The 14,218-nt window shown below is 43.7% G+C and overlaps 1 protein-coding gene across 4 annotated transcripts in view; it reads right to left on the reverse strand.

Moving 5' to 3' along the window:
* Positions 1 to 14,218, reverse strand: part of NR1H3 (nuclear receptor subfamily 1 group H member 3) — a 30,174-nt gene that overhangs the window by 9,609 nt on the left and 6,347 nt on the right. For all 4 annotated transcript variants that reach the window (XM_065838281.2, XM_065838282.2, XM_071809139.1 and 1 more), the window contains exon 2: positions 2,127 to 2,374. In XM_065838281.2, coding sequence (XP_065694353.1) covers positions 2,127 to 2,244 — 118 coding nt within the window. In that variant the 5' untranslated portion in view covers positions 2,245 to 2,374. The remainder of the gene's footprint in view (positions 1 to 2,126; positions 2,375 to 14,218) is intronic.

The following is a 14,218-nucleotide window of genomic DNA, read 5'->3' on the forward strand; positions in this document are numbered from 1 at the left end:
CTCACTGTTCAGATGGTCTTATGCAGAAGCTCCCAGTTCTTCCTGTATCATTCTGACAGATCTTAATCTTGTCATTGGATGTGCATTCTGAAACATCTTCGGTCTACTCCAACGTAACTGACCTCAAGCATTCCAGCCAAATGCTTGCCAAAGTTATTTGTGCATTCCTTCCCTATTAGCCATATCTCTCTTTATTCCATTTAATTGTAGCCACATTGACATCTCACATGTCCTTCTGCACAGCTCACAGTGCAAATATTTTTCTGTATGTCAGATATTATAGATTCTTCTGTAGCAGCTGTTCATAAAGATTACTAACAGCATGTCTTCATAAATCTCCAGATTATGTTTAGATATGCCTGGAAAGCCTTTACACCGGAGTTAATTCATAGGGATTGGTTTGCAGAACAAGGCAATTCCTGATCAGCTACAGGGTTACAACAGCATGTCTTATTTTTGTACACAGGGTTTTAATACTGCTATCTGTACTCTCAGTTATGCTTACTATTCTGCTCGAGTTCCTGAAATGGCAAACAGTTTTAGGTCAGTCTCAGAAATTATTATTAGTGTTCTACACTACATATTGGTTTTCACAGTCTTTAGTGTCTTGGTGTTGATTTTCAATCCCATTGACTTTACAGAGGTCTGGAGGTCACTCATTTTGGCCTGCACTTCTCATTGCAGATGGGACAGCAGGCAAATGTCATCAGAAAGGTTAAGTCTCTGATATTTCCCTCTCTTTTTCTGCTATATTTCTCTTCACATAATCTATTACCAAGAGGAAATTATGCAATGACTACAGTTATTTCAAATTACCTAGTCTGCCATTGTATATATATTAACTGTTATAATAACTTTGCAGAAGCCTCTAATGATGTTCCTATGGTTCTGAGGGGCAGCAGAGTAAATCCAATTATTTCCACAAGATGGATCTGCCCATCTTGTGGATTTCTTAGTTGTCTTTAAATAATTACATAAAGGTCTGATTACCATTCCTATGACTGTTTTATTGAGACAGACAGGTTTATTCTTTGATCTATGAAAATTAATTTCCATCTTTGAAGACTAACCATTTCAGTCATGTAGCTCATTTTCTGTAGTTAAAGATAAGAGAAATAATTTGAGACATATCAAGCGTGAATGCCATCTGTGCACCTTTAGCTCTCATCAGGGTCCCCCTTCTTTGGTAGATCCCCTATTTAATTTTTTTTTTCTTGAATTTCTGTAAGGTATTTATCACTTGTTTGATTTTCCTGTCCTCGAATCTGTTTTAAGGACTTTTATTGAGTAATATCTCTCCACCATTCAATTACTCTCTTTGCCTCTACTCCACTGATGAGTCCTAGTTCAATGTTCAGATCACCTCTCCTTTTTATATGAGGGATTGCTCACTGCCTCGCTCTTCAAAAAATACATTTATTTGTCATATTTTCATTAAGCTACAAACACTATGCCAGACACCTCACTTGTGCTTCTGTTTTTTTCCCCATTACCTGTCCAGAGATGTTACACTCTACCTTCTTACAGTTTGGAAGTGGAAAACTGTGTCTGTCAGCAACAACTGTAACTGCAAAATCTCAATTCTATTTCTTGATACTCTTTTAACCTCAGTTACACATGGCAGATTGCTCTAAGTTTGATTCTGCTACCTCTCTCTTTTATGTCATGTAGCTTCAAAATATCGTGGCACGATAAGCTTCATTATTGTGGATATATACATCCCAGAAAAAGAAATGTGTAGAAGAAATTTCTACTGTCTTTCCATTATATGAATCTGCAAGAATCTATCATTTCTTTGCATCGCTAACCCTTGCTGGATTGTTGCCTAGTAGTAAAGCTTTGTTGTTCAGCAGCTTTTGATAAGTCTAATAAAAACAAATCAACTTTACTGCCACAGACTGAGCCTCTAGAAGGTCAAACAGGCAAAATATTCAACACATTTATCACCTGGATAAATCCAGTCATCTTCAACTATCAATAACTGATTCTATTCTTAGGCATTCTCCCTGGGAACCTCATGCACAGCAGAACTCGCCCTAAAATTTTGCCAGGTATCAATTCTGCTTGCAGCTGAAAAGAATGGAAAGCCTTTAGCTTGCATGGATTTAGTAAGAATTTTTCCATACCTGCAGGCTCAGGGGGGTTCTCTGAGCCAGGGAAGAGCGAAAGCCCTTCCTCCTCCATCTCAAATACACTTGCCACCCTCTTCCCATGATCCTGTGTGCTGAGTTGAGTGGGACCCATGGAGGCCACACAGGAAAGGCTTGCTATAATGTCATCGCTGCAGCATTGTTACTGCCGAGCAAGGGGCTGCAGGCGTCTTTCTTCAAGGTCTTTATTTTCTCTCTGTTACTGAAAGTCAGAAAAGCAGCACCTGTGAAAAAAAAAAAAAAAAGGGCAAAAAAAACCCCAACCACCAACAGATGCAAAAGAGGCAAGAGTTCAACTACTGAAGCTGTTAACTCCCAAAATCTATAACAAGCTGCATCACAAGCAACCTTCAAGGTTGTTTCCTTATTAAAACGGACAATTAACCATTTTATCAATACCTATTATCTTGAAACACAGTATTTTAACAAACCGTGCCTAAAGGTACGAAATTAGCCCATGCAGGTGCACAACTGTCTTTATATTGTCAAAATCTTTATCAAAGCAGGATGAGTCTCCATTACTGCTAAAACCACCAGGGGACTTCAGCCCTGACCTCTCCAAGTGTGCACAAAGGAAATTCCAGACTTTACAACCAGTGGCCTTTGTTAAAGCTTCCAGTAACAAACAGCTCATTGCTGTCAGCTGCTCTGCATTTTGTGGCATGTACTGCAGAGTACACAAAAAAATTGTATAAGACAATTGTGGTACAATTTAGCAAAGACTATAAAACATCAGCTTTCTCTGTTAATATCAGTAGCCAAAAGCTATGCCAAAGATCAATGATGTACCAAAGACAAGGATGACAAATTCTACCCTCACCTACAGCAACAAATTGAAAGCTTACATCACACTTATAGGAAATGACCATTACACCACCCTCAGGAAATAGATTCACCACCAGCCTTCTGAGGATACCCTTTTCTGGAACCTCAAAACCATACTGAAAAGTATCTTTATTATACAGAACTAACGCCACTACAGAATCTGAAGCTGGAAATTAAATCAAATCACTTTTTCCAAAAAGCCCTACCTGTACAAAGAAGGCCTTACTGGTTTGATTGCACAAACTTAGTGAAATTGATGCAAACTGCTAATGAAAACACCTCTAATCTGATTGGACATGCATTTGATCAGTTGATCTTAACTCAGTGATTCACCAATGCAAGCTAAAGGGATTAACTGATTTAAAAAGCAACTACGTTAAAGGTCTGTACCAGTTTAACTTGAGTGATTGAGTTCAGGGCTGGAAGCCTGCCACTCCCTGACAAATCCAGGAGGTGACAGAAAGCTGTGCAGCAGCCCAGATACAAAAGCCTCAAGTGCGCAGGTGTCTCACACATTGCAGTGCTGGCTGGAAAGAGGCAGAGGAGCACAGTCCCAAGTCCCTTCTTCCCTCCTGGGTATTTGGACCAGATCTTGCAACTTTTCTCAGAATGCCAAAGGCAAAGATGAAAGCAATACTTCCAGAAACTAGCCCCCCTCCCAGTACTCTGAAACAGTCATCAAGTATAAATGCAGTCATATAGTCAAGGCTGCTGAGCTCCTGCCATCTCCCATTACACTGTGACAGACAATAGATGCAGGTGTTCAAAACCACAGGGCACATCATGTGATCTTCGTAAACAGCCTCAGACTGTATAAGCAATTTGGAGCTCACTCCCCTTTGGTGCACACAGCCACCGAACCACCAGAGAAACAGACTATCTATGATAAAAGCAGCAGCAGCAAATATGAAACTCAAAGCCAGAGAAAGGAAGAAGAGCTACTGTGGGAGACTACAACCTAGTTGTATGTAGCTGAAGTGATTTGCAACCAATTCAAAGAGTCCTCAAAGGAAGATGGCTACCACAAGCAACTTCTCTAAAGAGTCTCCACAGTAAATCCTGCAGCAACTGAAAACCTTGTGGAGAGGCACAGAGCAGCAGAGATAGGAACATCGCTGAAACAAACCCAAATCTGACTTGTATTCCTAGTCCCACATAAGCTCCCCACCAGTGTTGGTATCAGATGTCTCTGAACGTGTTTGAGCACGAAACACGAAAGCTAAGTGTGCTCCCCTAGTGCAACTCCACATTCCTTTAAACCACACAGAAGACTCACTCAAACATTAATTATTGTGCAGAATGAATCACCAGCAGCAGTACTGCAGTAATTTTTCAAAGGAAGAGTTTGATCCCCCAGTTGAGGGACTGAGTGACAGTCCTCAGGCCCCACTGTCTTCAATTCAGTGACCCAGTCTTGCTGCAATCCAGTCATGACTGCGACGTATTCAGAAAAGCAAAAGAGGAGGGTACTGCCTGATGGGATTTCAAAACTATGTCATTCACACAACCATGACTGACATGGCAAGAGCGAAACTTGCTGTCAGCAGGACATCTGGAGCCCAAAGGAGAGTTTCGAAGAGACTACAGACTTCCTGGCAATGTCTGAGAAGTCTGCAGCTACCAGCAAGGAGCAGGGTATAAATCTGTAGGCACACCAGGGACACTGTGAGTGGTAAGGCCTATCGGCCACCGTTCTTCATGCTGTAAAACCAACCCACATGTTCCTACTTCGTGCACCAGCCTCCAGCCTTTCCAAAACAGAATGGGCCAGAGAGGCAAAGCTGCTTGATTTCTCTGCTCCTAAGACGGAGCATTTTTTACTTTTGTAGATCCAGTAACAGCTGCAGGCTGTGGAAAACTGTCCAAGCAGCAGCACTCTGGTGCTAAGAAATCTAAACTAGCATTTTCTGCACAAACATGCAAGCGAGAGGCTGTATAACTAGGCCAGGGAGTGAGTTTTCACAGAAATAGATGACGATTGTTTTCAAATTACTAAAAATCTTCGACTTTTTATACTAATAATCATGTTATTAGAGGCTCACATTTTCCTATTTGCACCACCACTTTAACTAAAATTGTAGAAGGGTGATGCAAGCTACAACTGCAAGAAGGAACACTGCCTTCTTGACATAATCTGCTGTGCTGCCTCCCACCATCTGTCTCAACTCTGTCAGTTTTAGAAACCAGGACTGGCCAAGTGACAAAAGATGAAGCAATTACTTCTCTCTAACACAGCATCTAGAACAGAGGAACCTGATCAGCAGACATGCTCCAATGAGGAAGCAGATATAAATGAAAGGCTAAGGGAAACAATTTTCTGCCAGCCCTTGCCACCTATGTCTCAAAGGAGACACTAAACATGTCCAAAATGTGTCACCACCAGTTTCACTCTATTCCATTTCTTCCCTTTCCCTTTTGTTTGAGACAATGGAACAACTCAGATACCAATGGTCCCAAGTGCTCTGGCAACAGAAAATACTGGTAACAGAGACTAGAGGTGGCGGCCCTGGCGCTCACCCAAGTGCCAGAAACATTCATCACTTCCTCCAGCAACAACGGTCTCATGCCACCCCGTTCCCTCAGCTGAGTCCTCTTCCAAGCCCAGGTGAAGCAGCCATGCACTCTTCTGGGAGTCTTTGATCTGACCTGTCATCAAGATGACACAAAGCTACAGAATATGCCTGATTTCTGTCCCACATTCATCAAGGACAAGTAAAGGAGATGGCATTGGGCAGCACAGCACATAAAGAAACCAAATGAGCCAGATGCAGTTACTGTGACACTTCTGCTAAACAGGTCTGTCCTCTCCCTGGTATTTCTTGTTTGGTGCTTTCTGTGAGAAGTTTAAGAATCAGGAACCAAACCAAGTATATCTCTGGAAAAAACTGTACTGTAGAGTGCAGGAATAATCAGAGGAACAGCACAATGGGTCCTTTACCTCCAAATACTGAATGTTCAGATCCCTTTTAGTAGCTTTTTAGGAAGCTTGTGCAAGCCTCTGGGATCTTTCAAAACAGGATTTACTGGTCAGAGTCCTGGTTGTGTAAACTACAAAATCCTACAGCCTTCTGCCAGGGTACAATACACGGTTATGTTTCAGTTCCATAATGAATCACAAGCATGCACTCTGCAGCATGTCAGCATCAAGCAGAAGAGACCTTACGTTTGTATACATGTGTTAGCATGACTGTGCTCATGCATCACACAGCTGTGTGTCAACAGGACTGTGCCTTTGTGCATGGGCCTAACAGGCTGTGGGTGAACAAATGGATCACACAGGAAGGGCTGTCTTTCAGAGGTACCTAAATCAGGGATATCATTTGGCATTTTGGCTTCTAAACACGTTCTGCCATGCAATACAAGCGCCAATACACAATCTGAATCTACCTCTGAAAGCCAGGTTCACAACCATGCATAAGAGTCTCTGCTGAAATCTAAATGCACAACTTGCACAGTAGTGATGCCACCTTGGGTATCAAAAGCTGGCTGCAGATCTAAATAGCCAAGAAAAAAACACTGTTAGATTGAGATTTCACAGGACCCTACAACACCAGCACAGAACTAAGCCCCTCCGGAGATACCACTGTTCCAATCCTTTCATAAGGAGTAACCGGTATTTTGTGACATAATGCTCCTCCTACACCATCTCTGGTGTAGCAGTCAGTGTATTTTCAAACCTCCCCAAGGAACTTGGTACTACTTTGTAGCTGTCTCAAGAGAAACAAAAGGTTATTTCCAGCTCATACTGGCTCATTCCTCTTCCTTCTCTCTGCACCATCACCTTTCCCAAGAAATGCAGAGCAGCTAGTACATCTGTAAGCAGGGCAGAAGTACACCTATAACAGCTTCCAATTAGGAAGATACTGAAAGAGACACTTGTACCTTTCAGGTCAGAAAAATAACCTTATGCAAATCCGTCACTTTGAAAACAAAATAACATTGCATGTGAAACTGTTAAAACTTGTGAGGAAAAATAATCATCTTCAGATTGTCAATGTGAGGGACAAACCACTAAAATGCAAGTTGTGCAAAGCCATGCAACAGGAAAGCATGAAGAATTATTTTGAACAGTATGTGTACAAATAATTGAACAAACTGTTTCGTACCTCCCAGGGAATGAAGCTCAGGTCTGTGCACCCACTGTAAATTTCTCTCTACAGAGAACTGCAGGGACATGGTTTGAAATCACATTATCCATTTTGATCTCTCAGAAGCATAAAGACAACTGCTGGAAGAAGTTTGCAAGCCACTGTCAGCCCCAAAAATGCTACAGCATCCTGACTGCTGTTGAGCTAAGGTTCAGCTGACCATCAGCAGCTGCCCACGTGTGCAGCACTGGCCTGTGAGCCTTGCAATTGTTGCCACCTCTGCCAACTACGCACAAGAGCCCTACCAGTCAAGCCAGGCTGTGCAGCCTGCTCCTCAGGGATGGGCAGCTCCATCCTGGTTTCCTGCCCCCAACTTAAGGGTCTTATTCTCACCTCTGCCTCTCTAGCTCTGAGTTTTAGAAGAGCACCCCCCACACCTCTTACTTTGGCTTTTACTCCTGCTGATGACCAGCTCCATTATTACTCATGACTTTCTTGACTGTTGGCATGGCCTTTGCACCCGCATTCGTCTCCCCCTTTGAACTGGTGCATTCCTGAGCTTTACCGGGTTCTCACTGCAGCACCCAACTGCCATTGTGAAGAACTTCCTTTGGCTTTAGTCTGGCCTCAACACATAGCGTGACATCTGCTGGGTGTCCCACTTGGTTGAAAGTGTACTGGAAGGAGAAGCAGGAAGGTGTAACAATGGCATACAGCAGGATGAAAGGCATTATTCCAAAAGACGGTACACCTAAAAGGAATAGAGGGAAACTGAGGAAGGGAAAGTCAGGCAATTACAGCAAAACACCCTAAAGGTGAGCTCCGGGAAACTGGAGGGCAGTCTCCATAATTTTCCTTCCAAAATTAGACCTTACATTACAACAGAAATGCAAAGAGGTCTGCAGACATTTCTGAATCTGTAACTAATATAACTTAGATGCTCTTGACCCACTGAGTATGCTATTATAAAGAAACATTGGCAGCAACAGAAATTCCAAACCAGTTCCACCTTACTTCAAGTGAGAAGAAATAGAGGACTGAAACAAAGCAGTCTCTCTATTGAACAAACTGGTTACCAAAGCGAATTAGAATGCAATAGTTCAGGGCAGAACCAGCCCAAAGTACTTCTGCTTCGCTCCACATAAAAAAAGCCCAAACTCACTCCTTGTTTATAATTTTCAGAGCATAATATTTCTCTCCTACACAGCCTGTGGATCCCATTTTGGGAACAGGGCTTCCCAAACTGTACATTAGATGAAGACAGAATGCACCGACTCCATCCCAACCAAGAACCTACAAGCTCTGCAGAGGAACACCTCAGCCCACCAGCAATCTTTCAGCAAGTCAGCCCTCCTGTTCGCATGCCTTATCCAGTGGGAGATGCTCCCTTGCCCCTCGCCTGCCTCTCATTATTCCTTGCCTGTCAGAGGCTGAGGGTTTGGGTTTGCCCTTGTCTTCACCTCAGTTTCTGCCTCACCAGAGTGCCATGTCAACACAAGGAACAAGAGGAAAAGAGAGTAACTGTGTGACTGATCTCAGGGTGGGTAAGATCCTGAAACAGGCTGTGCCTTGCTGTTTCCTCCCCTCCTCTTGCCAGATGCCCGTGGTCCTGCATCTGGAAGGAGGAAAAAGAAGACAAGGTTACTGGAGTTCATTCACACTGCGCAGAGGGCTCCTCTTGCCTCCCTTCCTGTTTGCATGGAAGTATCAGTCCCTCTGGCAAAGGGAGAGGGAAAGAGGCAGAGAGAGAGAGGAGACAATGGTAAAAGAGGATAGACTTTTCCCTGGTTGATGAACTGGAAATTAACAACAACTGATATCAGGAGTGATGTGGCCACCTTGCTGCCATTAAATTTCTTTAAAACCGCACAAGTCAGGTCTGGGTAACAAAGCTCCAGCCCCTTCTAGGCTTTCTACTGCCACCTCAAGCCTTCAAGCTTCTGGCTAACCTAGTGTATAAATGCCTCAGGAACAGCAAAAACTAGGGCATGCATTGGGTTACAGCAAGGTAGATGTTACTGTAGCAGCTTCCTCCCACCTTCCCCTCCCCTCTAACGGTGACTTCTTGTTTTGCCAGACAGCTTTCTCAGGTCTGTCTGGCCAGATGAGCTGTTAAGCCAGCATCCTGACATGGGAAGCAGACTGAGCACAGCCACTTCAGAGTGACACCAGCTTCTGCAGCACCATGGGGACGAACACAAGCAGAACTTGCTGTTTGTAGCTGAACTGCAATAATCCCCCACATCTGCCTGCAGATCCAGCTCACTGACAGCTCGACACCGCTATCAGCACTGACCTTCAGATGGCAGGAAGCACAACTGAAGCTTTGATACGAGCTTTGACCAGGAAAAATCCCATCTGTGCTCCTCCCAGAAGAATGAAGCACACAAAGCAGAATAGCTGCCCTCTCCTGCCAGCAGGGGAGCAAAGGGCAGCTCTCTGCCACTCCATGGGAAGAAAGGGAAGGGAGGGGATCCAGCCTGGAGCCTTGTCTACAGAATATGTTTGTCAGCAAACTCTCCCTATGGAAACTCACTTTAAAATGTCAACAGCATTCTTTTGCCAGTACCACTCACAATTTCCCCAAGCAAATTAAGCTATCCCACCAGTAAGTCAGTTTATTTGGTTTTTCGCTTGCACATCTAAATTTACTTATGCAAAGGTGATTTTGATCTGCATGTTTGTTTTTCTTCGTAGGACCCTTGTATTGGCTAATGGAGCACTTCTTTTGCACATCTAACCATACCAGACACACGCACAAAGAATAAAATCAAATGTAAAAAGTGTCCAAGCAACCTAGAAGACTTTCTATTACAAAATGATCTGCTAACTAGCAAGACCCCGCTTTGAAAAATTGCAGTTGATATGTTTGCAGCTCATTATTGCTGCTGCTGACCAGCTCTAAAACATCCTAGGTGCAGTGACAGCTCATCACGTCCTACTTGAAGGCTGAAAATGAGATCTGACCCCACCACCATAGTTTCCTTATAAATGCCACTGCATGGCAGAATAGAAAACATGCCCACAGACTGTTTCTTTCTGGATTCCTTCTCTAGCTTTACTCAGCCACCAATACCTTGTTCTACACAATTACACACAGCTATCCAAAACATAACAGCCAGCCATTCTTCAAAGCAACAGTTAAGACTCAGAGCTTCCTTAGTCTTCCCAGAGAACAGGGTTTAAAAAAGACAGTAAGCACACAGTGTCATCCAGATCAGAGCTAATGGCAATAACCAGCCAGGTTCAAAAAGCTGGGTTTTTTAAATGAAGCTTGCACAGAAGTGGGAGAAAAAAAAAGTCTTAGAGAAGCCTCTCTCTTCAATCATTGTGGACTTCCATGGGGGCATCACATTACAGAACAAAAGAAAACTCTACCTTGGATCCTACATTCCTGCTTTATGACCCTCAGTCCCACAGATGCTACAGCTCTGCTTCAGGGAACACAAGTCTGACGCATGGCGGATTTGAGATGTCAACCTAATGCCATCTCCAAACTGAAGAGATCAGAACATTTAAAAAACAAACAAACAAACAAACAAAACCCACAACAACAACACATGAATGAATACCCAAAATAACATCTTGATAGTGGAGGTGCCAGGGAAAAGGGTTAAACTTGGTCTGTAAGCAATAAGAGAACCAACTAGATTATGCCTAGAAAAGAGCACTGCAGGCCTTCTTTCTGTATGTAGAAAATTATAATATTTTTGAAAAAACAAACAAACAAAAAAACCCCACCAAAACGAACAAACAAAAACAACAAAAAAACCCCACCAAACAAAAAAACCCCACAAGAACACACGACATACCATACCATACTGTTTACCTGACTGTTTCTTTGCAAATATTTTCATATCCACTGAATTATGCAGTCAGGGAATAACATTTCATGACCTATGTCTATTCTGGCCAAGTGCCTTCAATCAGCTGGCATCACAAAAGGGAAACCTGCTCAGCTGGCCAGGTTGTCTCACCCCATCTCTTCAACATCAGTATATCAAACTGCTGTTGTCCCCTCTGAGCAGTACACAGCCCAATCCACTGTCAGCACTGAACCACTACTAATACAGGTAACAGCAGCAAGAAGGAGCTGCAATATTTTACCAAGAAGACAAGATGACCAAGGTCAAGTAAAGCTCTAGGATGTATGCCAGCAAAGCCAGGAAGAGAACTTAAAAGCCCTCAACTCCTAGACCCTTGTACAGACCACCTTCTCTTTCAAACTGGTCTTCTGCATCCTCTAGCAGTTATGAAATAAAAGAACATGAAGACTAAGAGTCAAAAGAGGAAATAAAAGAATAGGGGGGTTGTTTATGGTGCAATTGTTTTTTCATTTTTCTGATTTCTTCCTTTCCTCCCACCCCAAGAGTACCTTCAGCAACATGCTGCGATCACCATAACTGAAACAGGATTGTGTCTGAGAAGCAGCCTTTTTATAATGTATCTATGGAGCACTTAGTATGCAAGCACCATCCCACCTAAAAGCATCAATCAAAACAAATACTACTGCTCACAAACAAAACAGAAATACAGTACTGGATTGCAAAACAGGCAGGAAGCTCATTAAGATTCCCTTAAGGGCAGTAAGGGAAAAGTACCAATTCCCATTCACAGAAATATCATCCCTAGATGTAGCACAGAGGTCAGGAAGAAACAACAGTACTACAGGAATACCCATATAAAGAACACATTGGAAGGATACTGGAATGGAGTTTTAAATTGCTTCAAAGTAAGTTTGACTGTTAAGTCTATTCCCCACCCATCCATTATCAGGGATATATTTTGGGCAGGTTTTCCTAAGACTGCTCTTATGAGAGAAGAGAGGCAGGGTTTGCTACCCTGCAGCAGATGTACCTAGGCAAACCTAGATCAGCCAGCAGACTGTAGCAGAGCAGAGCAAGAAGAGAGATCACAAGAGTTGCCAAGAAACACAGTGAAGGCCAGCACAGGGGAGCAGTTCAGAATAAGGGACTATTAAGAGCTCTGTTGCAAAGTAAATTTGCCCTGCTTTTGACGTTAATACTCTGGATCCTGGCCTGTGTGGTCTATTTCTGCTTTGGGGATCATTGCAACTAAACACAAGGTACAGTAACAGCAAAATAAGGAGGAGGGTTTTGTTTGGTGGTTTTTGTTTTGGTTTTTGTTTTTGTTTTTTTAATAAAGGCACAGGATGGAAGCTCAGAAGGAAGTGTTAAAGGTCTGAAAATGAGAGAAAGAGGATCTGTGTGACAGGAAGGGAGCATGTGAGAGGGCGTGTGACAGGCTGTGTAGCAGAATGTGTGTGCAGATCTCATTCCCTCCAAGGCTCTTGGCCAAACGTGGAGCTGAACTTTCTGCAGACTTTGTCCTGCCAAGATATGTTCCCTTCTCACACTGCTTGACATCACCACAAATACTCAGCTGGAAAACAGTCCAGAGCCGGACAGAGTCCACCGCTCAAACACCGGCCAGTGAAATGGCTGCACTCACAGCACACCCACCACATGGGAAACCAGAGCCACTGCCTCTCCTTGACGGTTATCCCCAATCGCCCAGGAGGCCTCACCCTCATCCATCCCAAAGGAGCCCTAATAAGGCACAAAGAGATGGGAGGTGCTAACAGACAAATGCTTTTCTTTTGCCCAAATAACAAAGCCCAGAACAGACTGAAAATCTGCACAAAGGCTCTAATAGAAAATGGCAAAAGAACGTAACCACCAAACTGTCAGAGTTTGTCACAAGCCACATGCTGCAAGAAGCCCACTCCATTCCCAACTCCAGCACCACCTTCCACAAGAAGGAAGCCACCACAGGACCCATGGACAAACAAGGAGCCAGCGGCTCTGCAAAGACTGCCGCTGCAACAGGGTCTGCGTGAAGCAAGCAAACAAACATTAGACTGACAGCTCACATCACCTGACTTCTCAGAAATAATTGCAAACCCAAGATGAGTGCTGGAAAACGCAAGCATGTGTACAAGTGTGTGGGAGTGGACAATGGGGCTAAGCCAACAGGTGGCTAGATGTCTTATTTTGATCCTTGTATCAAGGGAGAAGGGTGGGGATGGCCACAGATTCTAGGACACTGCTAAAGGCACCACCCTGAGCAAGTATCAGGGAGTAGCAGTTGGAGATGATACTGAAATGAGGGAGGACAAAGTCTGCAGTCTCTTATTGTTTTTTCCTCAGCATTCACCCCAGGCTGCTGCTTAGAAGCAGCATGATACAAAATGCCCTCAAAGTACAGGTGACAGGGAGAAAATTCATGCTTTCTTCAGGCAAAGGTTTCTGCTTTCTCCACTCCAGTTCTATTTCTAGGAAAACAAACAGCAACTTGGGAGCTTTCTGGAGACCAAAGGAAAATTTTTCTTCAGTCCCATATAGCCCAGAAAGTTAAGTCCCCTCTTCTCAAACACACCTAGATAACAGATGCTACGATCTATGTTTATCAGAGCTTTACATTTTAAAACACTCCTCACAATAGAAGTGCCCTCTTCTTTTGCTAAGGAAGCGAGTCTGACACCTTCCTTAAAGGTCTAGCAGTGCAACTTTGCCTGTCTGCAGGCTGTATGGACCTTAAATCAAATCCCCAGGGCTTCCTGCCCAGACCTGCAGATGCCTGAGAATCTGTCCCCCTCACCAGTTGTAAATACAGAAGCCATCTTTCAAACTTCTTCCTGGCCCTTTCAGAAGAAAACAAGATTATTCCTCCGCACAGGCAACAGCAGAGGGTGGGAAGCAGTCACTCAGAAGACCAGGATCACAAAGGCAGTACCTGAAGACAAGGTGACAGCTTCTCTTTCTACTCTGCCAGCCAGAGGGCACTGGGGAAAAGGGTTGGCCCCAGGACTCTGTGTACACAATGTGCATAGATTGAAAGGCAAGCACTGTCACAGCGAGTGTCCAGGGCTGCTCCCATGCAACTTCACGTGCCCACAAACATTTCCACATGCGTTCCTGCTGGTAGCCATGCAAGAAGCCACTACGCGTGCATACCTGGCAGCCTGACATGTAAAATCCTCCAGGAAAATTCATTGGCACGGCATGTGGAATCCTGCAGGGGCTGGCACATTTCTGCATTTATGACCCTGGCAGCCAAGATACACTTCAGAGCTGTTGCATGAGTCTACCTCTTTGCCCTCATTTTATAAGGGCCCTAGATAAGACTATTTAA

This window comes from Patagioenas fasciata, chromosome 5 (assembly GCF_037038585.1).
Source record: "Patagioenas fasciata isolate bPatFas1 chromosome 5, bPatFas1.hap1, whole genome shotgun sequence".
Lineage (NCBI taxonomy): Eukaryota > Metazoa > Chordata > Aves > Columbiformes > Columbidae > Patagioenas > Patagioenas fasciata.